Source organism: Anas acuta, chromosome W (genome assembly GCF_963932015.1).
Source record: "Anas acuta chromosome W, bAnaAcu1.1, whole genome shotgun sequence".
Lineage (NCBI taxonomy): Eukaryota > Metazoa > Chordata > Aves > Anseriformes > Anatidae > Anas > Anas acuta.
In genome coordinates, this window is record NC_089016.1 from 23,128,888 (window position 1) to 23,155,381 (window position 26,494).

Genomic DNA, 26,494 nt, shown 5'->3' on the forward strand with positions numbered 1-26,494 from the left:
GTGCACAGGTCCGCTTCTCTCAGCTCGAGCTTCTCTCCAGCTCCAGTGCGCCTATTTCCAGCAACTGTCTGTACGAGCTTCTTTGAGCAGTTTGCTGAGTTTGGCCGGACCTATCTTTATGAGGCAATCAAAGTGCCAGTTCCCATCCTGGTCTCCATGCTGCCAGCCTGTTCCTCTTCACTTCTTTTTTCCTGCTTCTTTATTGATGACATAACTTCATTGTGTTGCCTTACTTTTTTTTTTTTTTTTAATCTTGAGGGCAGTTTCCCCTCTTATACCCTTCTCTTCACAGCAGTTCTTTTCAAAACAACTTTTCATTGATCAAACAACTTTGAATGTAACAACAACAGCAAACACCCAGAAACCTCCATGCCTTAAGGGCTGGAGAACAAGAGAACCATCTGGAGAACAAGAAACCGGAGACTGCATGGAGTCTCCTGAATCACCCTTTGTTCCCTCTAAACTCTTTTGTATTCCTGATGGCCTCATCCTTAAGAGTTTAATGTTATCTCAACCACAGGGCTTCCCAACCCCCATGGCCACATTCCCAAATCTCCCCCTTCTTTATTAATATCAACCATTTTCTCAACAGGAATTACCACTCCATATATAACATTAACAATCGGACAGTTTATGATCCTGAAACATGGGACCAAATTGATGTCAAGGTGTGGGACTGTGCAACTAAAAACCACAAGGTTGCGGCGGGATTGCTCAGCACCTGGTCTCTGAGGCCTTAAAGAGCCATGTGGGGCCACAGTCAGAAACGTGTGGTTTGCCAGACAGTGAGGGAGCTGCGAGCTCGTCCACCGATCCTTGTGCTCTACACCATTGGCCCCTCTGCTGCTATAGCTATCCCAGGCTTTTGCTGTTACGCCCCCTGGTGACCTGGACGTGCCTTTTGACACAAGCCCTATTGGCCTTGAAAAGGAGATGGATATGCTTTTTTTCGATCTGGGAAGAACGGGATACATAAGGCCCGAAGGCAAGTTGCTTGACAACTTAAAGCAAGACATATTGTTCAAAAGGAATGGAAAATGGAGACTTGTTAGTAATCAAGAAAAGGAATGGAAAATGGAGGTTGTTAAGTCATGGAACTTAAAGGATTGTTTGTTACCTTTTCTGATTGTACATATGTATAGGTGTACTCGAGTTTAGTAAGTCATGGAACTTAAAGAATTGTTTGTTACCTTTTCTTATTGTATAGGCATACTCGGGTTTTGTATGTAAAAGCAATGTTCTGTATATTTAGAATGTTTGATGTTCGTGTGTGCATGTTGGTAGAGCGTAGACTGCCCGTACACCCAGCACCGTTTACTTACCTTTTATACCTTTTGTTAAATATTTCTTTTATAAATATTACAAAATTCAGATTGAGCTGAGACTTCATTTATAACACAACCGAATCCCACCCAACCGAACGGTGAATATATATACATATATATATATATGTAAATATTTACAACTTCGTCATCTTCGTTCGGGTCTTCGTGTGCAGAATTACGGGCAAAATACAGTCCTGAAGCGTGCAAGGGAGCTCATAAAAAAATCAAACTCTTTGCTTACCTTTATTCAGATTCAAGATGGCGTTAGTCCCGACCCAACTTGAACAGGAGCCACCAAATGGTGGGGCACCTCTCCTAGATCAAATCAGAATTCAGGAACCAAAGCCATCCCGGATGAGCCCCCAATTATGATAAATGACTGAGTCCCAAATAGGATTGCAATTAAAGTTTACAATTCATTAAAGGAATAGAGGTAAGCCAACAGCGCTGGGTGCGCCGGGAGTCTCTGCTCCACCAAGATGCACACCAGTTACATCAAGCAGCTGATTTTCATGCTCCTAGTCTAATACATATTCATTACTACTTCTAGAAAAAACAGGATTATTATAATTAAGAGCACAGAGCACATTCTTTACATCTGGTCCTGTTTGGACTGGCCCAAGGGCTACTGCATGCGCTATTTCCTGCTTAATTTGTTCAAAGGATTTGTCGTTGATCAGGGCCCCGTTCAAAATCATTCTTCTTACGGGTTACTTGGTAGAGCGGGTTTACAATCAGACTGTAAATTGGAATGTGCATTCTCCAAAACCCCAAGACACCTAGGAAAGTTTGTGTTTCTTTTTTGCTAGTTGGTGGAGACATAGCTGTTATTTTGTTGATCACATCCATTGGGATTTGACGACGTCCAACTTGCCATTTTATTCCTAAAAACTGGATCTCTCGTGCAGGTCCTTTGACTTTATTTTGTTTTATGGCAAAACCGGCTTTCAGAAGGATTTGGACTATTTTCTTTCCTTTCTCGAAAACTTCCTCTGCTGTGTCACCCCACACAATAATGTCATCGATGTACTGCAGGTGTTCAGGAGCTTCCCCCTGCTCCAGCGCAGACTGGATCAGTCCATGGCAAATGGTAGGGCTGTGTTTCCACCCCTGAGGCAGCCGATTCCAAGTATATTGGACTCCCCTCCAAGTGAAGGCAAATTGTGGCCTGCACTCTGCTGCTAGAGGGATGGAGAAAAATGCATTAGTGATATCAATTGTGGCGTACCACTTGGCTGCCTTCAATTCAAGTTCGTACTGAAGTTCCAGCATGTCCGGCACTGCAGCACTCAGTGGTGGCGTGACTTCGTTCAGGCCACGATAGTCCACTGTTAGTCTCCACTTGCCATTAGACTTTTGCGCTGACCATATGGTGTTATTAAAAGGGAATGAGTCTTGCTGATCACTCCTTGGCTCTCCAGTTGACAAATTAGCTTATGGATGGGAATCAGGGAGTCTTGTTTGGTGCGATATTGCCGTCGGTGCACAGCTGTGGTAGCGATTGGCACTTGCTGTTCTTCGACCCTCAGCAACCCCACAACAGAGGGGTCCTCTGAGAGACCAGGCAAGGTAGACAACTGTTTAATGTCCTCTGTCTCTAAGGCAGCTATGCCAAAAGCCCACCGGAACCCTTTTGGGTCCTTGAAATATCCTCTTCTAAGGTAGTCTATGCCAAGGATGCACAGAGCATCCAGGCCAGTCACAATATGGTGCTTTTGCCACTCATTCCCAGTCAGACTCACTTCAGCCTCCAATACAGTTAACTGCTGGGATCCCCCTGTCACTCCACAAATACAGATGGGCTCTGGCCCTTTATAGCTTGATGGCATTAGAGTACATTGTGCACCAGTGTCTACTAAAGCCTTATACTTCTGTGTGTCTGATGTGCCAGGCCATCGAATCCACACAGTCCAATAAACTTGATTGTCCATTTCCTCCCCCTGGCTGGAGGCAGGGCCCCCCCTAATCCTGGTTAGAAACTTCTTCATTTCTGTATTTGAAGGACTGTCTGCTGGAAGTTGGAGCAGCAAACTTTCCAGAGAATCCCCTTTTCCCGATTATTTTCTTTTGCAACTCACATACCCGTGCCTCTAGGGTCGTGGTAGATTTTCCATCCCATTTTCTCATGTCCTCTCCATGGTCTCATAAGTAAAACCACAGGGTGGCACTGGGTGTATAGCCACCATATCGTCTTCCTTGTGTGGATGAACGCTTACCTCTGATGGCTGAGACACTAGTTTGTACAGGTGGGGAGGAAAATAATCTCTCTTCAAGTTGGTGTAACATTTCAGACAATTTATTTAAAGTATTCTCTTTTAGTTGGTGGACACTGGCTTGTTCAGGTGGGGAGGAAGGTAAATTCTGTTTAAGTTGGTGGAACTCTTCAGAAAATTTCTCCACAGCTGAGATGCAGGCCTGTAAGGAAGAGGAGAAACTTTCTTTGTAGTGTCATATTGCAGGAAGAATGGGCGAAAATATGACAGACACCAGTATGGTCAGATCATGCTCTCTCTTTATTACCCAAATAGCCTGATTTTATAGCACATTTAATAGGGGTGGATAGTGTTTCACACAAGATTATTGGTCAAAAGCATTCAGACAAACAACTGCAAGAAAACAACCCCACCTGCAAGAAAACAACCCCCTTGTGATTAGCAGTCACGTAGATCTCGTCCTTGAAGCCAGCTGCTGGCAACAATATTTTTTAATTCCTCAGTCAGGCAATATGGGAACATTGTCATGGGAACTTCTCGTAGTTGTCCTGGTAGCTTGGTTTGCTCAGCTGCAGCAAGTCATGGCCTCCTTGCTGTTTCAAAAATCCCTCAACACTGCCAGAGTTGTTTAGCCACTTCATCCACTGTGGGTTCCTCATCCTCTTTCCAGGCCATTATTGCCAATGAACTGGCATATGATGATGGTGCACTCCGTACAAACTTCCGCCACATGGGTCGTGTACACCTGACTTCATCTGGATCTGTGGATGTTTGTCCGAGGTCTGGATCCTCATAAATCACCTCCTGTACGGCTAATTCCCTCAGGTACTGGATTCCCTTCTCCATATAGTGATCCACTTGCCTGGTAGACATAAAAGTTCTTCCTTGAAGGGATACCTTTCCCTCACAGCTGAGAGGAGACGCCTCCAGAGGCTGTGAGATTGTGCTCCATCTGCAATTGCTTTGTCAATGCCTGCATCTCTAGCAAGGGATCCCAGCCGCCTGGCTTTCCTGCCCTCTAATTCCACACAATTGGCTGCAGTGTCCCAGCACTGGAGAAGCCAGGTGACAAGCTGCTCACCTATACAACGACCAAAATCTTTTTGCACATCTCGTAGCTCACACTGGTATAGGTTTCGGGTAGTTACTGTTGATTTTTCGGCATCCTCATCTTCCTCCTCCTGAACCCCTGATGGCCCAGCATCGTCGTCTCTATACCTAGACTTAGCAGAAGACTCTCTGCGTTCTAAACGACCTGAATCTCTATACCATTTTTTCACCTTCTCTATAGGGGCAACTTGCACTGCTACAGCTTGTTTCTCTGACCCAGCTACAGGGTCTGCCACAGGGGTTGGAATACCCTCTGCAGGGTTAACTTGCACTGCTACAGTTTGTTTCTCTGACCCAGCCTCAGAAGCTGGAGCGGCTGCAGGAGCTGGAGCCGCTGCAGGAGCTGGAGCAGCTGCAGGAGCTGGAACTGGAGCGGCTGCAGGATCTGGAACTGGTGTGGCTGCAGGGTCCATCGTAGGGGTTGGAGTGCCCGTTGGGTCTGTCACAGGACTTGGAGTGGCCACAGGGTCTGTCACTAGGTTGATAGTAGTATTGATTGCAGCTCGATAGCCATGGACCAGACCCCAGCATGCTACAGTGATTTCTGTCACTTTGTAACTGCCAGAGTCATGACTCCCTTTTTTCAAGAATTCTCCCAGTTTTTTAGGATTTTGCAGTTGTTCAGGGGTGAATTTCCAAAACACTGGAGGTGCCCACTGCTCTAGAAACCCACCCATATCCTCCCACACTCCCTGCCACTCGCAACTAGCCCGCCTCAGGACAGATCTCTGGATGATATTCCTAAGTAGTTGTTTAATCTTAAACAAAACCTGAAGGGCATTCAGGAGGCATAACAACAAGACCATGCTGGTCTGGGTATCCCAAGGATATTCAACATCTTGGAAAACTTGTAACAAGCTGGGAGGATAAGAGAGAGGGTGGTGAAGGAGAAAGGGAGAGTGAACGAGTAAGAAAAAATATCTTCCCCTTTCCCCTCCACAGATTGTCTCCCTGGCAAAAAAAAGGCAGTAGGTGTAATTGTCATTAGTTTCCGAGATACGGTTTCCAAAGTATAGAGTCGATGACAGTGCTGAGTTCAAATACCAAGTTAGAGTCATAACCAGAAATTTCATCGTCTCATAAGCCACTGTTACAACACATAGTACCATAATGATCTTAAACCAGGGCCCGGAGAGAATAAACAACATGACAGAGAGCACATACGGAAAGTAACGTGCTATAATACTCAATTTGGAAAACAGGTGCAGCAGATTTGAGATTAAAGCAATCAGCATTATGACAAGTAACTATTAAGCAGGTCTAATACTTATACCAATTTTAGTTTAACACACTCTGGTCAGATCTGTCATTATCTCAACCCTTCGAGCCCCACATTGGGCGCCAAAAAGGACTGTTGTGATTTAACCCAGCCAGCAGCTAAACACCACACAGCCATTCGCTCACCCTCCCCCCTCCCTCTCTGGAATGGGGGAGAGAAACAGGAAAGTGAAGCCTGTGAGTTGAGATAAAGACAGTTTATTAAGACAGGAAAATAATAATAACAATAATAATAATAACAATAATGAGGATAATAGTACTACTAATAACAATGTGTATGAAACAAGTGATGCACAATGCAATTGCTCACCACCCACTGACCAATGCCCAGCCTAACCCCGAGCAGTCCGGCCCTCCTCCCCCCTGTTAGCCACCCGTATATATTGTTTAGCATGACGTCAGATGGTATGGAATACCCCCTTTGTCTAGTTTGGGTCAGCTGCTCTGGGTCTGTCCCCTCCCAGCTCTTGTTGCACCCCAAGCCTGCCGGTTGGCAGGACAAAGCGAGGAGCTGAAAAGTCCTTGACTTGGTGTAAGCACTGCTCTGCAACAATTAAAACATCGGGGTGTTATCAGCACTCTTCTCATCCTAAGCCAAAACATAGCATTCTACCAGCTACTAGGAAGAAAATTAACTCTGTCCTAACTGAAACCAGGACATTTGGTTGTTACTATAATACTGTTGTTTTGATGTTTAACTGGTCCTTGTAGTTACCATGTAAGCAACGTAACCACTTGACAATGTTCTGTCCTGCACTGAACAAGCTGTCCACTTTGTGCAGAAAAGTCATCTGTCTGTCCAGTGGCTGAAGTATATTCTTCTTATTTTTCTTGCAGGCACAGGAGAGAGTGGCAAAAGCACATTCATCAAACAGATGAGAATCATCCACGGATCAGGTTACTCTGATGAAGACAAAAGGGGCTTTACAAAATTGGTGTACCAGAATATATTTACAGCAATGCAGGCCATGATCAGAGCCATGGATACCCTCAAAATACCATACAAATATGAACATAATAAGGTGAGATTTTTTTTTATTTCCATAGCTGAAGCTTCTCCTCTTTTATCTTCAGGAAGCGTACTGAAGGTCTCTAAAAATTATACATTGTGTACAAATTATATTCTACCTAAAATTTTGAAGAAAAGGGCTTCTTCCAGTCCTGCCTCTACTTCTCTGCCATTTGCACTGCTCTGACAGCACAGAGGTGCTGCTCTTAAAAAGATATCTGGGGGTGGGAGGGTTGTCATATCAAGAGGGTTAAGAGGTTAAGAGCAGTCTGGCATTTTCCTGTGACTTTAGTCACCTCTTTTCCGTTCCTCCTTGTCCATGTCTGGGCCAGAGCACAGTTAAGACATTCTTCTGGTTTGTACCAGTACTATTTAAGACTTTCCATTAATATTATGTGGGGAAAAATCAAATTTATTAGAAAAATAGGTGGGGATATCTTGTTGAATTTGAGTACATTATGAAATAAAACTTTTGACACAAGGCCTTAGAATAAGCCAATTCTTTTGAAAGTGATGATATTGCTGAAATTTAGAAAAAGAAAATACCTTTAAAGCATTTTGTAAGTTTTATCTTTGGTTCTTCGTGACCAAATAATCGTGATTATTTATAATCGTGATTATATTATTATCGTGATTATTATTATTATTATTATATTATTATATTATATTATTGATTAATAATCATGATTATATTATTTATAATTTCTTTGTGAAATATTTAAAAAAAGTGACTTCGTTCACTTTTTTTAAATATTAGCTTTCTAAAAGAAAGATGAATGACATGTTTTAAAGTTTCAATGAAAGAGGGTGAAGCACTTAATACAAGCGATATTTTTTTGCATGGGGAGGCAAAGGATTACATGGCTGTATCTCCCGTTCCTTTCCATTGGGGTGCTCTGTCTTTGAGAACAGTTCCTGAGAACTGGTCCTGATATTTACTACTGACTCTTACTGCTGACTCTCAGTAACTTTGTCAGATTAAGATCTCTTATGAGTTAAAGGCTTGCCTTTCTTTGAATCTTGTGAAAGGAGATTTAATGATTATTTAGTAATCCTGGATGAAAATTATACTTGTAAATTATTTTATTATTTGCTTAAATATCAGAAGCTATCTAAAAGCATGGAAATTGGCAATAAGGAAGTAAGCTTCTGTTAACTAGGACAGGCAAGATGAAAAAAGTATGTTAATAGAAGTTGTGTTTTTATCTTGCTGGGCAGCTGAACTCCACTACAACCTCCTCAGAAGAAGAGGGGGAGCAGAGAGTATGCTGGGAAGAGAAAAAAAAAAAAGTCTCATGGATTGAGATAAGGATAGAATCATAGAATCATTAAGGTTGGAAAAGACCTCCAAGATCATCTGGTCCAACCATTACCCTATTACCAATGTTACCAACTAAACCATGTCCTTAAGCACCACATCCAGCTTTTCCTTAAACACCCCCAGGGACAGTGACGCCACCACTTCCCTGGGCAACCTGTTCCAGTGCCTGAAATTAAACAGAAAAGGAAGAGGGAAAAAACAAGCAAATGCCGTGCAGAAGCACAATGAGAGAAATAAAATATTCTCTACTTCCCATCAACAAGCGATGTTCGGCTACATCCTGGAAAGCAAGCTATCAATATGCATAGCAGTTGTTTGGGAAGACATATGTCTTTATAATGAAAGCCCTCTCTACACCCCCCTTCCTTCCCCTTTCCCACCTTTTATTGCTGAGTCTGACATCGTATGGTATGGAATGTCCCTTTGGTTGGTTTAGGTCATCTGCCCTGGTGGTGTCTCCTCCCCACTTCTTGCCCACTCCCAGCCTACTGTCTCTGGGGGAGTTTAGGGGGATTCTTGATGCTGTGCCAGCATTGCTCAACAATAGACAAAACATTGGTGTGATACCAGTGCTGTTCTAATCACAAGTGCAGAGCACAGTACTGCATGGGCCACTGCAAGGAAAGTTAACTCCATCCCAGCCAGACCCAGTACAGAAGTCTTTTGTGTTTACATATATGAAATTTAATTATTAGAATTGATCTGCAGTATATGTTTGAAGGGTTCTTATTTAGAAGTAGGAAAAGTGAAGTTTATTATCAGGGGAAGGCTTAGTTTCTCCATTTGTGTCCACCAAAGTCATTGCAGCTGATTACCACATTGTGATGTAATGGTATGGTAACCAAAGAATCTTACAGGAGCCTGGGTTTATACAGTGGCAAGTTAGGCAGGTCCTGTCAAAATCAATATTGGTAACTTTCTTTAATGTGTTTTTGGGGTTTCTGAGCTTATGAAAATGTTCGGAAATTTTGAAAAATTTGTCCTAAATAGAATGTTGATCTGAACCTCCTAATCTGATTGTATTCTTGAGCTGTCTGATTTCCCCTTGCCCCTCAGAAATCAAAATCAAATGTATAACTCATATAACTAGTATTAAAAAGGAAATTGCATTTGTATGTGTATTTCAGCTCCATATTTTACTGTACATAAAGCACTGAATTTCCTATCAAACTGACTTTAAATGTTAATTGATTGTGAAGCGCACATTTTTCTTCTGTATTGGTATTGACCATCTCTTTGCTGTACTATATGGAAGTCCATTATAAATCCTTGTATTATGCTACAGTGTATATATTCTATAGTTATTATTTAAATTGAGTGTTGAATTTATATAGAATATTTTTATATAGTTGAAGTGAATGTTAGATGCGGCATATCTGTATACATGTGACCAGACCTTTCTAGTTATAGCTGTTCACTTTTTATATATAAAAATAACTTTCTTGAAAGTGAGAAAGTCTATCTTTGTGCTCAGCTACTTCACAAACATTCCCATCAGTTCTAATAGGGCTATGTGTGGAGTAAAGTGCCAAAGCTGACAGGTTCTAGATGAAGTTCCTTTATAAACTCAGCGGGATTTTTTTAATTCAGGGGAATTAAAAAATACAAACTTTTTTTTTATTGAAAAAAAACTCATTAGCCTTGCAGCCTAGAAAACACAGGAAGGGCGCTTCCTATGAAATTGAATCTCATATCAGGAAATTCAGTCTCTGGAAATAATATCTCAAATTTTGAGTAACAGCATATTCTTAGCACAGTACTTGTTTTGCACAATAGCTTAGAGACCTACAGCTCAAGCTGCTACTTATATTGCTGTGCCTAAAGAAATGGGAGCGAAGTGACCCTTTTATCAAATTCAAAAAGTTCAGTTAAGTAGGCAGTTGGGATCTTTGTACAGTGTAAAACAATGACATCTAGGCTGGATTATTTTAATATCAGCATAGGAAGAAGCAAGTTTTAAGTTAAGGCAGTTAGTTCTTCCAGTATTGTGTTGGCTTCATAGTCACCAATATAATTAAATCAGTGAACTCTGAAATGCTTTGTCCTATATTATGACAATCTAAGTTCTTTGAAAGATTTATTATCAGAACAGTGAAAGTCAATTGAGAAACGTAAATGTTAGCGTTTAAATTGTAATGTCTGATTACTGATGGTAGGGCACTGTATCACATAAAACATTTCTTTTGTTAACTGCAGAATGTGAGCTCTATTGAGGTTTAAGATAACAGGTGAGGGTGATCTCTTCTCTAAGGAAATGGTGGCTTATGAATTGTTTTTTTTAGTTTCCTTTTGAGTAAACGTTACTGTGTTTTCATTATTTTTTAAATATAAATTGTGAAGTTTTTATATGCATATTGAATTTTGGAGAAGCAGTTTATAAAATATAGAAAAGCCTTAGGGTGTTTTTTGTGTTTCTCAAAATTGCCTGTCTGCAAAATTTTTGTGAGTGTACAATAGTAACTCATGTGCAAGAACTAACATTCGCATACACATTTTTTAAAACCATCTTTTTAGAATTTTGACCTGTGTATCTATGTTTCTGTCAGTCCACCCAAGTTAATTAATGCTAAATGAAGAAAACCATTAACTAATTATTTTTTTAACTTTTGACTTAACTTTGGTGTAATATCTCCATTCTTGGAGATATTCAAAAGCCACCTGGACACGGTCCTGGGCAACTGGTTCTAGGTGACCCTGCTTGAGCAGGGGGATTGGACCAGATGACCTCCAAAGGTCCCTTCCATCCTTATCCATTCTGTGATTCTGACATTCCCAGTGTTGTCCATAGTGGCTTAGAAGCCATTGTTCTAGGTAATGTAGTCCCCATTTCTCCTGTTCTATCTTTTTTCATGTCTAATATTACTGAAGGATGTGTGTTTTGTTTTGTTTTTTTCTCTCCTGTTGTTACAAAAGTTCTACTAAATAAATTACTCCTGTACTAAAGAACTACTACCAGTTTTACCCCTTATTGTTTCTTTTCAGTGTAATTTCCAGAACACAGTTGCCTCTTCTTAAAGACTGTCTGGAGGTTGTCATTCATTAATGGTTAACAGGCAGGAAATCTTAATTGAATATGATGCCAAGAATTTCCTGTGAGTCTTCTTAAATATTCATAACAAATTACCCAATGTGAGTAAGCTACAAGAACAGAGAAACTGAAAACATAAAATCAACTCTTAGTGTAGACAAAGAAGTTTGCTCTAAGTTTCAAAGAGTAGTTCCACTGATGAAGTTGTTTCTGTATTTAAGCCTATTCCTTATAAGGAATGTTTAAAAATGAAAATAAGAAAGTATGGGAAAATGCTTTTAAACTCCAAAATCTTACTGATGCTCTCTTCAAGGCCAAGTTTACTTTGTTGATAGCTTTTTTTTTTCCCCCAAGTCGGATGAATCTATTGTAACAAACAGACCAAAGTAAGATACTAGGAGCAGGTATGGAATCAGATTACATAAATCTCAACTGAACAGTTTTGAGTTTTAAATGTTTTGGATCTCTTCAGTGACATTTGATCTTCAGCAAACATAAGTTGGAGAAAGAACCTCCCTCATACCTCACCTGATATGCAAATAATGTGAAGGACTGAATACCAAGCAGCAGTGTGCTAATTGTGTGTGAGATCCATTGACTCAGGTGACGTAGTATGTATGGTAGTTATTGTCTTTTTTGAAAGAAGGATATTATGAGGATGTTGAAATGAAATGCTTCTAAAGAATAGCTTATTGGTTTGGAACACACATAATAAAGTGCTTCTTCAAGTAGATGGAGAAATCTGAACTGTGCCATCTGCACAAACAGTAGTATTCTTCAGTGTCTCATACTTGAAGAAGAGAGCTTAAAAGCAGGTTGCAGGAAAAAGGGATTTATACTAGTCATGTTAGTTAGTATTCAGCACATCCTAGTACTCTCAGATGTCTTACTCCAGACACATAAAAATAAATAAAAATTACCTAGTAAATAGAAGTTTTGCAGACTGTTAAATGCTTTGAATAATGTGAAGCTTCTGATGCAATTTTTGGGCAAGAAATAGAATACCTAAAAGCCAGCCAACGTGGAAGACAGCATAGTAAGATTTCAAGTATCGTAATCAATTAACTTTTATTCAGATAAAGGAATTAAAGATGACTTTTTTTTTTCAGGAGCCTTGTTTGACGTGAGGTAAAACCTGGCTCCCCAATAGCTTTACATTTCCTCCCATGATGACGTTCATCAAAGATCTTTAGGGGCTCCAATAAAGCCATGAACAATTTCTTCCTCAGTGCTTCATAAAGAATGTTGGTAAGGACTTCCACAATCCTAAATAGATCTCAGTCTCTCCCCAACTGGTTTTCTTCTATTTTAAGTCTCCTTCTGTCAGTCATTTACTCCTCTGATGCCCAGCTTGCCTATCTCCAGTCTTTATACATTTAACCTTATAAAGTCCTTATCTATTTACCTGTGACCTTACCATATTGTTCTACTCTCTACTGTTTTTGTTTTCCATTATATTTGAATCAAACTTTAAAAAAATAATCTTTTTATAAATGTGTTAACTTATATTCTGTCCTCCTCCTACCATTTCACTCATTTGTTTACCCCTTATTTAGAGCAGAGATTTCTCGCATTTGTCAGTATTACTCCAATGAATTTGTAAATTACTTGTTTCCTCTATTATGTTCTGCATTACTATTTCATATGTTATTCCAACAGAATTGACTTTTAGATTTTTTTCTAAGTGTAGGAAAATGATTACGTATCAGAGATAAGGTAGGTTAGCAAGGTTGCTTGAAATGCTGAGAATATCTGTATTTTTAAGAAACATATCAATAAACAAGCAAATATTCTTCAAATTCCCAGTAAAATTATATGTAATTTCACCTATATGAAAAGAGAAGACTGTCTCAGCTTTCAGTTATTTTAACCTTACTTAAATTTTTACATTTTAGAAACAAAAAATTTGATGAATTAATCACATTTAGGTTCATGCATGTGTTAACATTTAATTCTGAAAGGAGTAGGACTTTGATTATGGAGCATGTATGACAGATACAGAATACTGTAGACATAAATTTGAAAACTCAGTGTTAGCAGTGCATTTTTGCTTATTTTTTTTAAATATAACTTTTTGTTGATTAACTGCCTTTTGCTAACAGGAAGTGGTAAGTCATATACAAAATCATGTGTATGGGGTGTGATGTCTATGTTTTATCTTTTTACTCCTTCTGGTAGTGGGGAGAATGGGTGGTAGAAATGTTTGCTTACAGATTCTTGTAGATTTTGAGATCTTCCATGCAGTAGTTAAAGGACCATGACTATAGGAAGATGTTTTTAGCATTTTTTTTTCTTTCTTATTATAAGTATTCTTTCTCTTTTACTTCAGATCTGTTTTTCACATAGTTATTTTGTTTAGAAAGCATATTGTGTGTCTGAAAGGAAACATTCATGTAAACATGCTTTCTGACAATAAAAATGTGAAATGCTCACAGAGCAACTTCTGTATGTGTTAGAAGTCTGGAGTTTATTTTAAGGTAATGAAGGAGGTTTCACACAGAAAATGATTCTGACTTTTCTTTTATTAGCAGCAACTACATAATTATATAGGCATTTATATTACATATAATATTTAATATACAAATATAGCTATACTTCGTTAGAGTAAAATATTTGTTAACACTAATAGCTTCCTAATTAGTTCATTCATTAGTGCAAGATAAGTATTTAGATTATCCAGCATTGATCTCTGAAATAATTTTAGATTTAAATATTTTCTTAAAATTCCTCAGAAACTTTAAGAAAGTATTTCTTATGCACAGTAAGCATTTTGGGGGGAAACTGACGGATCCAATTATGTTCCATTTATGTTATATGAAATGACTAAAAACTCTTCAGTATCATGTCTTCATTATTCATTTCTACTAACTCACAAGATTTTCTTGAAATAAGATTTACTGCCATGAATTAAGAAATCATCAGCTAAAATAGCTCTTATTATACAGTTCAGCTTTGGTTTAGAAAATTGTCTATTGTTAAGCAAAAGAGTTGTGTTTAAGAAACAATAACAAAAATCCACAACTGTTTTTATCAAGTGTTTGTTTTTATTATAATTATTGTTTTGTTTTTATAGTGCAATGCTTTGCCTGATATCTGTATGCACATAATTACTTTGATTGTCTGCTTTCTTTGAAAGTTCTCTTGCATTTTTTTCTCCTTGATCAAAGTCTGAATATTAGAGTTGATCACGTATTCACACTATATGAGTCCAATCACATGCCTAACTGTTTTCAGTTAGTGAAAACAGTAAGTGATTATACAAAAGCGAGGCATGAGACAAAGGTCCAGTGTTTTATTTATGGAAAAGGAGTATGGCAAAGGAGTATGGCAAAGGACAAAGTATGACATTATCAGTGTTTGTTTTAATTTCCTATTGACAATATTATTTTCCAGAATCAAAACACAAAACCTCTGTTGCATGCCTCAACTTTGGCCACAAAATATATACATTTTGATTGTTTTCTATAGTTTATTTAATATTATGTTGGGCCTGTGATATTGGATAAGTAGAAAATGATGTTATGATCAGGTCACTTTTATGAACACTCTTCAGTATAACAAAACAGAGCTACATATTGTGTTAAAAGGGTAACAAAGACAGGGAGTTGCTTTGAATACCCTCTTACACTTCTTTAATTCTCATTTGTCTCTCAGTTTCTCAGCTCTTAATCCCTATTGTACATGAGAGTTCACGAGATGTATGCCTTGTCTGGGGCAAGTAATACTGTGGAAAAGCTGTTACAATTAAGGGGGTGTGTCTCATGATATTTTTTTTCAGGTTGATGACTTTCCATTTTTCTTCATGTAACCAACAGGGTAGAGTTAAAATTTGGAACATTTTTAGTTAACCTGGTAAGCAAACTTGTAGATAGAGTGTTAACAACTATGACCAGTTGTGGTGGTTCTACGCTGCTATGCAGCTGAACTCCAGCACAACCGCTCTCTCACTCAGGGAGAAAATATGATGGAAAGGAGTCAAGGGTTGATATAAGGACAAGGAGATCACTCAACAATTATTGTCACAGGCAAAACAGACTCAGAACAGGAAGATTAATGTAATTAATTGCCTATGACTAGCAGACCAGAACAGTGATAAACTAAAAGCAAATGAAAAGCACCTTCACCCCCATCCACCCTCTTCTACGTCCTCCCCCCTGAGTGGCACAGGGGAACAGGGAATGGGGGTTGTAGTCAGTCCATAACACTTCATCTCTGCCACTCATTCACAATCACTCTCTTCCCCTGCTCCAACATGGGGACCCTCCCATGGGATACAGTCCTTCCCAAACTGATCCGACGTGGGCTTCGCACAGGCAGCAGCTCTTCAAGAACTGCTCCAAATATGGGTCCGTACTATGGGGTCCATCCATCAGGAGCACACTGCTCCAACCTGGGTCCTCCACAGGTGGCAGCTCCTGCCAGATCACCTGCTCCTGCATGGGCTCCTCTCCAGGGGCTGCAGGTTCAGTCTGGAGTCTGCTCTGGTGGGGGCTCTCCATAGGCCACAGCCTCCTTCAGGTCAGATCCACCTGCTCCATCATGGTCTCCTCCACAGGCTGTAGCATGAAAATCTGCTCCACCGTGGTACACCATGGGCTGCAGGGGTCAACCTACTCCACCATGGCCCTCTCCACAGGCTGCAGGGGAACATCAGCTCCAGTGCCTGGAGCACCTCCTCGCCCTCCTTCTTCAATGACCTTGGTGTCTGCAGGGCTGTTTCTCACTCCTCACTCTCCCAGCTGCTGTTGTGCAGCAGTTTTTTCCCTTTCTTAAATATGCTCGCACAGAGACACAACCAACATCGCTCATTGGCTTGGCTCTGGCCAGCAGCAAGTCCCTTTTGGAGCTGGCTGAAACTGGCTCTTATCTAACAGGGTGGCAGCTTCTGAATTCTCACAGAGGCCACCCCTGCAGTCCCCTGCTACCATAACCTTGCCGCATAAACCCAATACACCAATTATTTGAGAACCTATGCTTTCTGTATTTGTTGTTGGTAGTGCAAGCAGATAAATGAGTCCTCTTGGCATGTGTATTTGTTCTTTGTATCTTGCCTACAGTCCTTATATAGCTATTTTTTGGACCAGCGAACCAAGTGCTGTCAATTATATAGGATGTACAAAAAAATAACTGTCACTGGAGTATTAAAAGTCTTGGGTACATTTGCTTCCCTTCTGGACTCCAGTACAGCCATATGTGGAAGAAGAATGGGAACATGCCACAGAGTAAGATGTATTAACACAGCAGTTGTGTAACCCTGGTGAATCCCATTGTGCTCTTTGTGGTTCCAGTTGTACCACTTCACGGATATTTTAATGTTTGTATTACTATTTATCAAAAAAAAAAAAAAAAAAACACAAACAAAACAAAACATAGCTATCAAAAATATTGCCATTGGATTTTGTTTGGTCATATTTTCTTTTCTAGTCCATATCTATATCTACAGAGGCTTTACTGGGTATTTCGTAGAAGAGCACCATCTTGACCTTGGAAATTCTGACTGCAAACTTGTTTTTTTCTAACTGTACCATTTGTATGGCCACACTATGTTATTTTACATTTGTGAAGAGGTTTAGAACAATATGAAAATTAAATTTTTGTGTGCTCATTTCTATTAATGTGTTTATTCAATTATAATTATGTTTGAGGTAGGTAGTCCAGTAGTTTATTCTTTACTGCTGGTTCTGCTCAAATAGTTGCTTCACATTGTAGAAACATGGTGGCACCAATTATTCAAGGCACCTTCAAGGATTGTTTAAAACAGGAATCTCCTGAGTACTAAACAGGCATAGCTTTTAGACGTGCAGGGTTCACTAAGTAAACTCTTGGATTACACGGGCAACTTGTAGTTGTGTATAAACACGATTTATGTCCCATCTAAGTATTTTAACCAGTGTTCTGACATAACAACACTTTTCTGCAGTGTATTCTAATATTTGTTTTGAGTTGGGTGTAGATGCAAAGGTAGTATAAATTATCAATCCACTTTTTCAGAAACTGAAAATATGTGAATAGTTTGGAATGAAATGGTTTTCTTTTCTGTTACAGTTTTTATTAAGAGTAGGAATCATGATGACATTTAAAACAAACAAACAAACAAAAAAAAAACACCAAACACTTCAATTTCTATCTAAACCATAACATAGTATGTTCATATATCATTTGGTAACAAATAATTCACTGTAAAAGGCTCTGAAAGCTAAACTTGCTTCTTATAAGGCACATGTCATAAGCAAATAAGAAGATTCTTGTGTCATTTAAGCTCTTGACAATTTTGTTTTTACTGAATTCAAAAAACAATATAATCATAAAATCATGTGTGTTTTCTGGGATGCAATATTTTTAAGAAACATTTTATATATTTTTTGTATGTTTCCTTTGATGACCCTATGCTCTTTTTTATATATTTTTAAAGCTGGTTTCATTGAAACTCTGGATTGAAATCTTTTGCAGTAAGGCTTTTTAATGACTTTTTTTTTTCTCCATACAATGAGAATTTTCTTGGTTTCCCTTGATTCTTTGTTCTCCTTTCCTTTCCTCTTATTTTCTCTGTCAGTCTGGAATGCTTCAATATTGCCTTGACCTTTGAAAATTTAAAACACTAAAAACAAAGGATTGAAAATAAAGCTACTCAAAACAGTGTAAAAACTTGCTCTGTATTGTAAATTCTCTTGCAGTCAATCTGCACATGAAAATAAGACCATAGGGAAGAATGAAATATGACAATCTTCAAAAATAGCTTGTGGAACTTTTAATTTAAATGTGTGATAACATTTTGGGGAAGAAAGTAACTTCAACATTTTTAAAATATTTTTTTCAACTACCTGCCACTTTATAACTACCTTGAGTTTTTTTAACCCTTTTCTGTAGCAAAAAAAAGTTAACTGCTTCTGTGATAATGCAAGTGCCAACAATACTGGACTGAGATAACACTAAAAGATATAAAGAATGTTTGACTAGTACATGTATGTAATTTGGCAGACAGTGTAAAATGGACTTTTCTAAAAGAAAATCTGAGTTATTAGTCTGTTTCAAATTTGCTTATGGGGGGAAGATGTTTAAGATTATTGAAGGACAAACTGAAGTCATAATTGCTCAGCACTGTTAAATTGACAGAGGAATGAGCTGATATAGCATGAAAGAATACCTCACCTGGCGCTGGAAATGGGAATGAAAACTCCATGTAAGAGAGCAAAGGTTCCTTTCTGATGAGATATGAAAAGCTGGAGTACTCTCTCTGGAGTACAATCCTGGAATGTGAGTAGTCAGGGGCTGATTTTGGAAAAGAGAACTGGCACTGGGGGGGGGGGGGGGGTGAACGAAAAGCAAGGTTAAGGAGCCTGGTGCTGTTTCTCATATAATTGGTTGGTTTAGGTCAGCTGCCCTGGTGGTGTCTCCTCCCCACCTCTTACCCACTCCCAACCTGCTGACTCTTGGGGAGATTGCAGGGAATCCTGATGCTGTGCCAGTCTTGCTCAGCAGTAGACAAAACACTGGTGCGATACCAATGCTATTATAGCTACAAGTGCAGAGCACAGCACTCTATGGGCTGCCGCAGGGAAAGTTAACATCCCAGCCAGACCCAGTGCAGAAGTTTTTTGTGTTTACATATATGAAATTTAATTATTAGAATTGATCTGCAGTATATGTTTGAAGGGATCTTATTTAGACCCAGTACACTACAGTACATAACAGGTTTGATTGGGAAGGTCCAGCTCGGTTGGCAGATCCTCTAGCATTGACTAACCAGCTGGCCTTTGACAAATGTGTATCCCAATGTTTGAATGTCCCATTGCCCTCAGTGTAGTCCTTAACAGTCCATTGCATCATTCAACTTTACCAGACGCTGGTGCATGATAGGGGATGTGATACACCCACTCAATACCATGCTCTTTGGCCCAAGTGTCTATAAGGTTGTTTCGGAAATGAATCCCATTGCCTTTCAGTTCTTTCTGGGGTGCCATGCTGCCATAGGATTTGCTTTTCGAGACCCAGGATAGTGTTCTGGGCAGTGGCATGGGGCACAGAATATGTTTCCAGCCATCCAGTGGTTACTTCCACCATTGTAAGTACGTGGTGCTTGCTGTTGTAGGTTTGAGGGGATGTGATGTAATCAATCTGCCAGGCCTCCCCATATTTATATTTCAGCCATCATCCTCCGTACCAAAGAGGCTTTGACCGTTTGGCTTGCTTGATTGCAGCACGTTTCACAGTCATGAATAACATGTGCAATAGTGTCCATGGTCAGGCCCACCCCTCGATCACAAGCCCATCTGTATGTTGCACCTTGATGGCATGTGGTGTCATCGAGCTATAAATAATTCACCCTTATGTTGCCAGTCCAGGTCCACCTGAGCCACCTCAATCTTAGCAGCCTGACCCACCTGCTGGTTGTTTTGATGTTCTTCAGTAGCCCAATTCTTGGGCACGTGAGCATCCACATAGAGTACCTTTACAACCAGATTATCTACCCAGGCGGCAATATTTTACCACAATGCAGCAGCCCAGATGGGTTTGCCTCTGCGTTGCCAGTTGCTCTGCTTCCATTGCTGCAACCACCCCCACAGGGCATTTGCTACCATCCATGACTCAGTATAGAGATAGAGAACTGGCCATTTTTCTCGTTCAGCAATGTCTAAAGCCAGCTGAATGGCCTTCACTTCTGCAAACTGACTCGATTCACCTTCTCCCTCAGCAGCTTCTGCAACTCGTCGTGTAGGACTCCATACAGCAGCCTTCCATCTCCGATGCTTCCCCACAATACGACAGGACCCATCAGTGAACAGGGCATATTTCTTCTCATTCTCTGGTAGCTGGTTGTACAGTGGGGCTTCTTCAGCACGACCCACCTCCTCCTCTGATGATATCCCAAAGTATTTGCCTTCTGGCCAGTCCACAATCACTTCCAGGATTCCTGGGCGACTGGGGTTTCCTATTCGAGCCCGCTGAGTAATCAGTGCAACCCACTTGCTCCATGTAGCATCAGTTGCATGATGTGTAGAGGGGACCCTTCCTTTGAACATCCAGCCCAGCACCAGCATTCGGGGTGCCAAGAAGAGCTGTGCTTCAGTTCCGACCACTTCTGAAGCAGATTGAACACTTTCATATGCTGCCAATATTAATTTTTCAGTTGGAGTGTAGCAGGCCTTGGATCCTGTGTATCTTTGACTCTAAAACCCTAGCGGTCAACCTTGACTTCCCCAGGCTCTTTTTGCCAGAGGCTCCAGGTGGGGCCTTTCTTCCCGGCTGCGGTACAGAGTACTTTCTTTACATCTTGTCCTGCTTGGACTGGTCCAAGGGCTACGGCATATATTATCCCCGATTTAATTTGTTCAAAGGTGTTGTCGTTGCTTGGGGCCCCATTTGAAATTGTTATTATAGATTACTTCATAGAGCGGGTTTACAGTCAGACTGTAATTTGTAATGTGCATTCTCCAAAAATTCATGACACCTAGGAAAGTTTGTGTTTCTTTTTTGCTAGTTGGTGGAGACACAGCTGTTATTTTGATCACATCCATTGGAATCTGATGACATCCATCTAGCCATTTTATTCTTAAAATATGGATCTCTTGTGCAGGACCTTTGATTTTTTTTTTTTTTTAATGGCAAAACCAGCATTCAGAAGGTATACTGAATGCCCCTGAAAAGTGCAAGTAAACTGTGGCCTGCACTCTGCTGCTAAAGGGATGGAGAAAAATGCATTAGCAATATCCATTGTGGCATATCACTTGGCTGCCTTTGATTTTAGTACGTATTGGAGTTCTAGTATGTCTGGCACTGCAGCATTCAGCAGTGGTGTGACTTCATTCAGGCCACAATAGTCCACTGTTAGTCTCCACTCACCATGAGACTTTTGTACTAGCCATATGGGACTATTAAAGGGTGAGTGAGTCTTGCTGATCACTCCTTGGCTCTCCAATTGACGAATTAGCTTATGGATGGGAATCAGGGAGTCTCGGTTGGTGTGATATTGCTGCCAGTGCACCATTTTGGTAGCGATTGGCACTTGCTGTTCTTCGACCCTCAGCAACCCCACAACAGAAGGGTCCTCCGAGAGACTGGCAAGGTAGACAACCATTTAGTTGTCAGTGGCTCTAATGTCTAGGTGGAGACCATTGATGAGCAGTGTCCCACGGGGGTCTGTCTTGGGACTCGTGCTTTTCAATATCTTCATCAACGACATAGACAATGGGATTGATTGCACCTTCAGTAAGTTTTACAGATAACACTAAGCTAAGTGGTGCGGTTGATACAACAGAAGGAAGGGATGCCATCCAAAGGGACCTGGACAGGATGGAGAAGTGGGCCCACGTGAACCTAATGAGGTTCGACAAGTCCAAGTGCAGGGTGCTGCACCTGGGCTGGGGCAATCCCAGACATGAGTACAGGCATGGAGAAGAACTCATTGAGAGTCCAGGTGGGTTTTGAAGGTCTCCAGAGAAGGAGACTCCACAACCTCCCTGGGCAGCCTGTTCCAGTGTTCTGTCACCCTCACCGTAAAAAAGTTTTGTCTCATATTTAAGGGGAACCTCCTGTGTTCCAGCTTGCACCCATTGCCCCTTGTCCTGTTATTAGATGTCACTAAGAAGAGCCTGGCTCCCTCCTCCTGACACTCACCCTTTACATATTTATAAACATTAATAAGGTATCCCCTCAGTCTCCTCCAAGCTAAAGAGAGCCAGCTCCCTCAGCCTTTCCTCGTAAGGGAGATGCTCCACTTCCTGCTCCACAAAGATGATTACTTTCTGGCTCTACGCTGGACTCTCTCAAGCAGTTCCCTGTCCTTGAACTGAGGTGTCCAGAACAGATGCGGTCTCACCAGGGCAGAGTGGAGGGGGAGAAGAACCTCTCTCGACCTTGTAACCACACCCCTTCTAATACACCCCAGGATGCCATTGGCCTTCTTGGCCACAAGGGCATAGTGCTGGCTCATGATCATCCCGCTGTCCACCAAGACCCCCAGGTCCATTTCCCCTATGCTGCTCTCCAGCAGGGCAGTCCCCAACTTATACTGCTGTCTGGAGTTGTTCTTGCCCACATGCAAGACCTGGAACATCCAGGCCAGTTACAATAGGGTGCTTTTGACACTCATTCCCAGTTAGGCTCACTTCAGTCTCCAGTACAGTTAACTGCTGGGATTCCCCTGTCACTCCAGAAATACAGATGGGCTCCGTCCCTTTATTGATTGATGGCATTACAGTACACCGTGCACCGGTGTCTACTAAAGCCTTATACTTCTTTGGGCCTGATGTGTCAGGCCAACGGATCCATACAGTCCAATAAAGCAGATTGTCCATTTCCTCCCTCAGGCTGGAGGCAGGGCCCCTCTAATCCTAGTCAGTATCTTCGTTTCTGTATTTGAAGGACTGCCTCCTGCAAGTTGGAGCAGCAAACTTTCCAGAGAATCCCTTTTTCCCGATTGTTTTCTTTTGCAAATCATGTACCCGTGCCTCCTGGGTCGCGGTAGATTTTTCCATCCCATTTTCTCATGTCCTCTCTATGGTCACGTAGGTAAAACCACAGGGTGGCACGGGGTGTATACCCACTATATCTTCTTTATTGAACAGAGGGACTCTTGCTCCTGTTAGCTGAGATACTGGTTTATACAGGTGGGGAGGAAGATACTTAAGTTGGTGGGCCTCTTGGGAAAGTTTCTCCAGAGTATTCTCTTTGAGTTGATGGACCTCTTAAGAAAGCTTCTCCACAGCCAAGACACAGGTCTGTAGGGAAGAAAAGAGACTTTGTTTGTTTACCAGAGTCATCTACTCAATTCATCTATGGTGGGTTCCTTTCAGTTTTTCCAGGTCTTTATTGCCAATGAGCTGGCATATGATGATGGTGCACTCCGTACAAACTTGCACCACATGGGTGGTGTACACTTGACTTCAGCTAGATATTTGTTTGTTGTCTACGTCATCATAAATTACCTCCAGCATGGCTAATTCCCTCAGGTACTGAATTCCCTTCTCCATGGTGGTCCACTTGCCTGGTTGACATACAAGGTCTTCCTTGAAGGGATACCTTTCCTTCGCACTTGACAGGAGACACCTCCAGAGGGTGAAGATTTGTTCTCCTTTTCCAATTGCTTTGTCAATGCCCCTTCCCTAGTGAGGGATTCCAGCTGCCTGGTTTCCCTGCCCTCTAATTCCAGGCTATTGACACCACTATCCCAGCACCAGAGCAGCCAGGTGACATCGTGCTCACCTGGCCGACAACTGAAATCTTTCTGCATATCTCGCAGCTCATGCTAGGATAGGCCTTGGGTAGTTATTGATGCTTTTATTATATCTTACTCTTTGTCTTCCTATTCCTCTGGCCCAGCACTTCAGAGTAGTCTGCCTCATCTTGTTCTTCCTCCCCTGTCTGAGTAGGAGTTCCTCTGCTTCAGGAGACATAACAATAAGAACATGCTGGTTTGAACATCCCAAGGATATTCAAAGTTTTGAAGAGCTATTGTAATTAGCCAGGAGGAGAAGGGAGAGGTGAAGGAGAAAGGGAGGATGAACAAGTGAGGAAAAGTATTTCCCCCGTCCCCTCCATAGATTGGCTCCCTGAGGAGAAAAGGTAAAAGGTGTAATTATTAATAGTTTCTGAGATATGGTTTCCAAAGTATAGAAGTGATGGCAATACTGAGTTCAAATACCAAATTAGTCTCATGACCAGTAATTTTATCATATAAGCCAGTGTGACATGGTACAGCAATATATCCTTAAACCAGCCCCCAGCAAGGATAAGCAGCACGGCAGGGAACACATACAGTTAGTCATGTGCTATGTAACTAAAATCAGAAAACAGGCATAGCAGACCTGAGATCAAAAAAACTCAACATTGCGATTAGCAACAATTTTGTTTTAACACACCCTGGTCAGATCTGTTATTATCCCAACCCTTCGGGCCCCACCTTGGTCATCAAAAGGACTAAGGAGTGTTCCGATTTAACCCAGCAGGGAGCTAAGCACCACACAGCCATTCGCTCACACTTCCCCCCCGCAAAGTGGGATGGGGGAGAGAAACAAAACAAAACAAAAAAAGTAAAAGCTTGTGGGTTGAGATAAAGGCATTTTAACAGGAAAGAAAAGAAAGAGAAATAATAATAATGATAATAGTAATAATAATATGTACAAGACAAGTGTTGCACAATGCAATTGTTCACCATCTGCTGACTGATGCCCAGCCTGTCTCTGAGCAGTGGTCTTCCCCACCCTGGCCCGCCACCCCATATTATTTTTTCAGCATGACATCAGATGGCATGGAATACCTCCTTGGCCAGTTTAGGTCAGCTGTCCTGGGTCTGTCCCCTCCAAGCTTCTTGCACACCTCCAGCATCCTCACTGGCAGGGTGATATGAGAGGTTGAAAAGTCCTTGGCTTAGCATAAGCACTGCTCTGCAACAATTAAAACATCAGTGTATTATCAACATTCTTCTCATCCTAAATCCCAACCACAGCACCATACCAGGATGAAAATTAACTCTACCCTAGCCCAAAACAGGACACATCTTCTGCCCTTAGAGAAGCGTATTGGATTTACATGGCAACGTTTTGGTAGCTGGGGGCTTCAGGGTTGGCCTCTGCGAGAAGAGTCCAGAAGCTGCCCCATGTTAGATAAGTGCCAGTTCCAGCCAGCTCCAAAAGGGACCCGCTGCTGGATAGAGTTGAGCCAACAAGCGATGTTGTTTGCACCTCTGTGAGAGCATATTTGAGAAAGGAAAAAACTGCTGCACAACAGCAGCTGGGAAAGTGAGGAGTGAGAAACAACCCTGCAGACATTAAGGACCCAGAAACTTGGCCAACTCAGTTAGGGAGCAATGGTATTAACTACCACCTGAGAGGCCACAGCCTCTCAGAGCTTAGCACGTGCACACACAACATGCAATACAGCTTTCTAGAGCTCTAGGTGGCATATACTGCCACCTAAATGTCAGGCCACAGGGTGTGTCCTACTCTTACACCAGTTCAGGACAGCAGGAATAAGCACACCTGTGGGAGATGTGCACAGGTGTAGGCACTCCTCCACCTAGTGACAGAGCTCCAGGAAGAGGTAAATGGGCTAAGGAGGCCAAGAAAGCTTGAGGTGGAAGTTAGAGTACTGGAGCTGTTCTCCTTTTTCTGAGACAGACCCAGCAAGTAGAAGGGAAGCTCAATAGAGGGGTTTCTCTAACTTCTTTTTGTCTGGCTGAAAGCACTGACTGTAGCGGGTTTTATGTGGTAAGGTTTTGGAACCAGGGGGCTATAAGGATGGATTCTACAAGAAAAATCCAGAAGCTGCCCTACGTTAGATAAGGGCCCTGCTTTTGGCTAGAGCCAAGCCAATGATTGATGTTGTTTGTGCCTCTGTGAGAGCATGTTTAAGACAGGAAAAAAAAAAAAAAACTGCTGGGGAAGAGCAGCTGGGAGAGAGAGGTGGGAGAAACAGCCTTGCAAATACCAAGGTCAGTGAAGAAGGAGGGGGAGAGTTGCTCTAGGCACTGGAACTGAAGTTCCCCTGTGGTAAGGACCATGGTGAAGCAGGTTGTCCCCCTGCAGCCCATGGTGTACCACAGTGGAGCAGGGTTCTATGCTGCAGCCCATGAAGGAGACCACAGTGGAGCAGGTGGATCTGCCCTGATGGAGGCTGCAGCCTGTGGAAAACCCCCACTGGAGCAGATTCTGGGCTGGACCTGTAGCCTGTGGAGAGGAGCCCATACAGGAGCAGGTGACCTGGCAGGAGTTGCTGCCCATGGGGGACCCAGGTTGGAGCAGTTTATTCCTGATGGATGGACCCCATGGTACAGACTCATATCTGGAGCAGTTCTTGAAGAGCTGCTGCGTGTGGGAAGCCCACGCAGGATCAGTTCAGGAAGGACTGCATCTCATAGGAGGGACCCTGTGTCCAGGGGAAGAGAGTGACCGAGAAGGAGCGATGGAGACAAAGTGCTAGAGACTGACCTCAACCCCCGTTTCCCTGTTCCCCTGCCCCACTCATGGGGGAGGTGTGGGGGGGAGGAGGTGGAAGAGGGTAGATGGGGGGGGGGGAAGGTGTTTTTGGTTTCTTTCCTTTGTTTCTTACTTCTCTAGCCTGTTAGTAATAGGCTATAAATCGTACGATCTCCCTACTCTTGAGTCTGTTTTGCCCATCATGATAACTGAGTGATCTCCACGTCCTTATCTCAACCCTTGAGCCCTTTTCCTATTTTTTTCTGCCCTCTGCATCGTATTTTCTCCCCCTTCCCCT

General features: G+C 41.7%; 2 protein-coding genes across 7 annotated transcripts in view; one reads left to right on the forward strand and one right to left on the reverse strand.

Annotated features, from left to right (window-relative positions):
* Nucleotides 1–26,494, reverse strand: part of LOC137847171 (very low-density lipoprotein receptor-like) — a 118,879-nt gene that overhangs the window by 30,196 nt on the left and 62,189 nt on the right. The window lies entirely within an intron of this gene.
* LOC137847172 (guanine nucleotide-binding protein G(q) subunit alpha-like) overlaps nt 1–26,494 on the forward strand; it is a 138,530-nt gene that overhangs the window by 15,483 nt on the left and 96,553 nt on the right. For 5 of the 6 annotated variants that reach the window (XM_068665465.1, XM_068665462.1, XM_068665464.1 and 2 more), the window contains exons 2-4: nt 4,209–4,363; nt 4,830–5,042; nt 6,764–6,948. In XM_068665465.1, the coding sequence (XP_068521566.1) occupies nt 4,306–4,363; nt 4,830–5,042; nt 6,764–6,948 (456 nt within the window). In that variant the 5' untranslated portion in view covers nt 4,209–4,305. The remainder of the gene's footprint in view (nt 1–4,208; nt 4,364–4,829; nt 5,043–6,763; nt 6,949–26,494) is intronic. The other variant, XM_068665463.1, reaches the window with a different exon arrangement.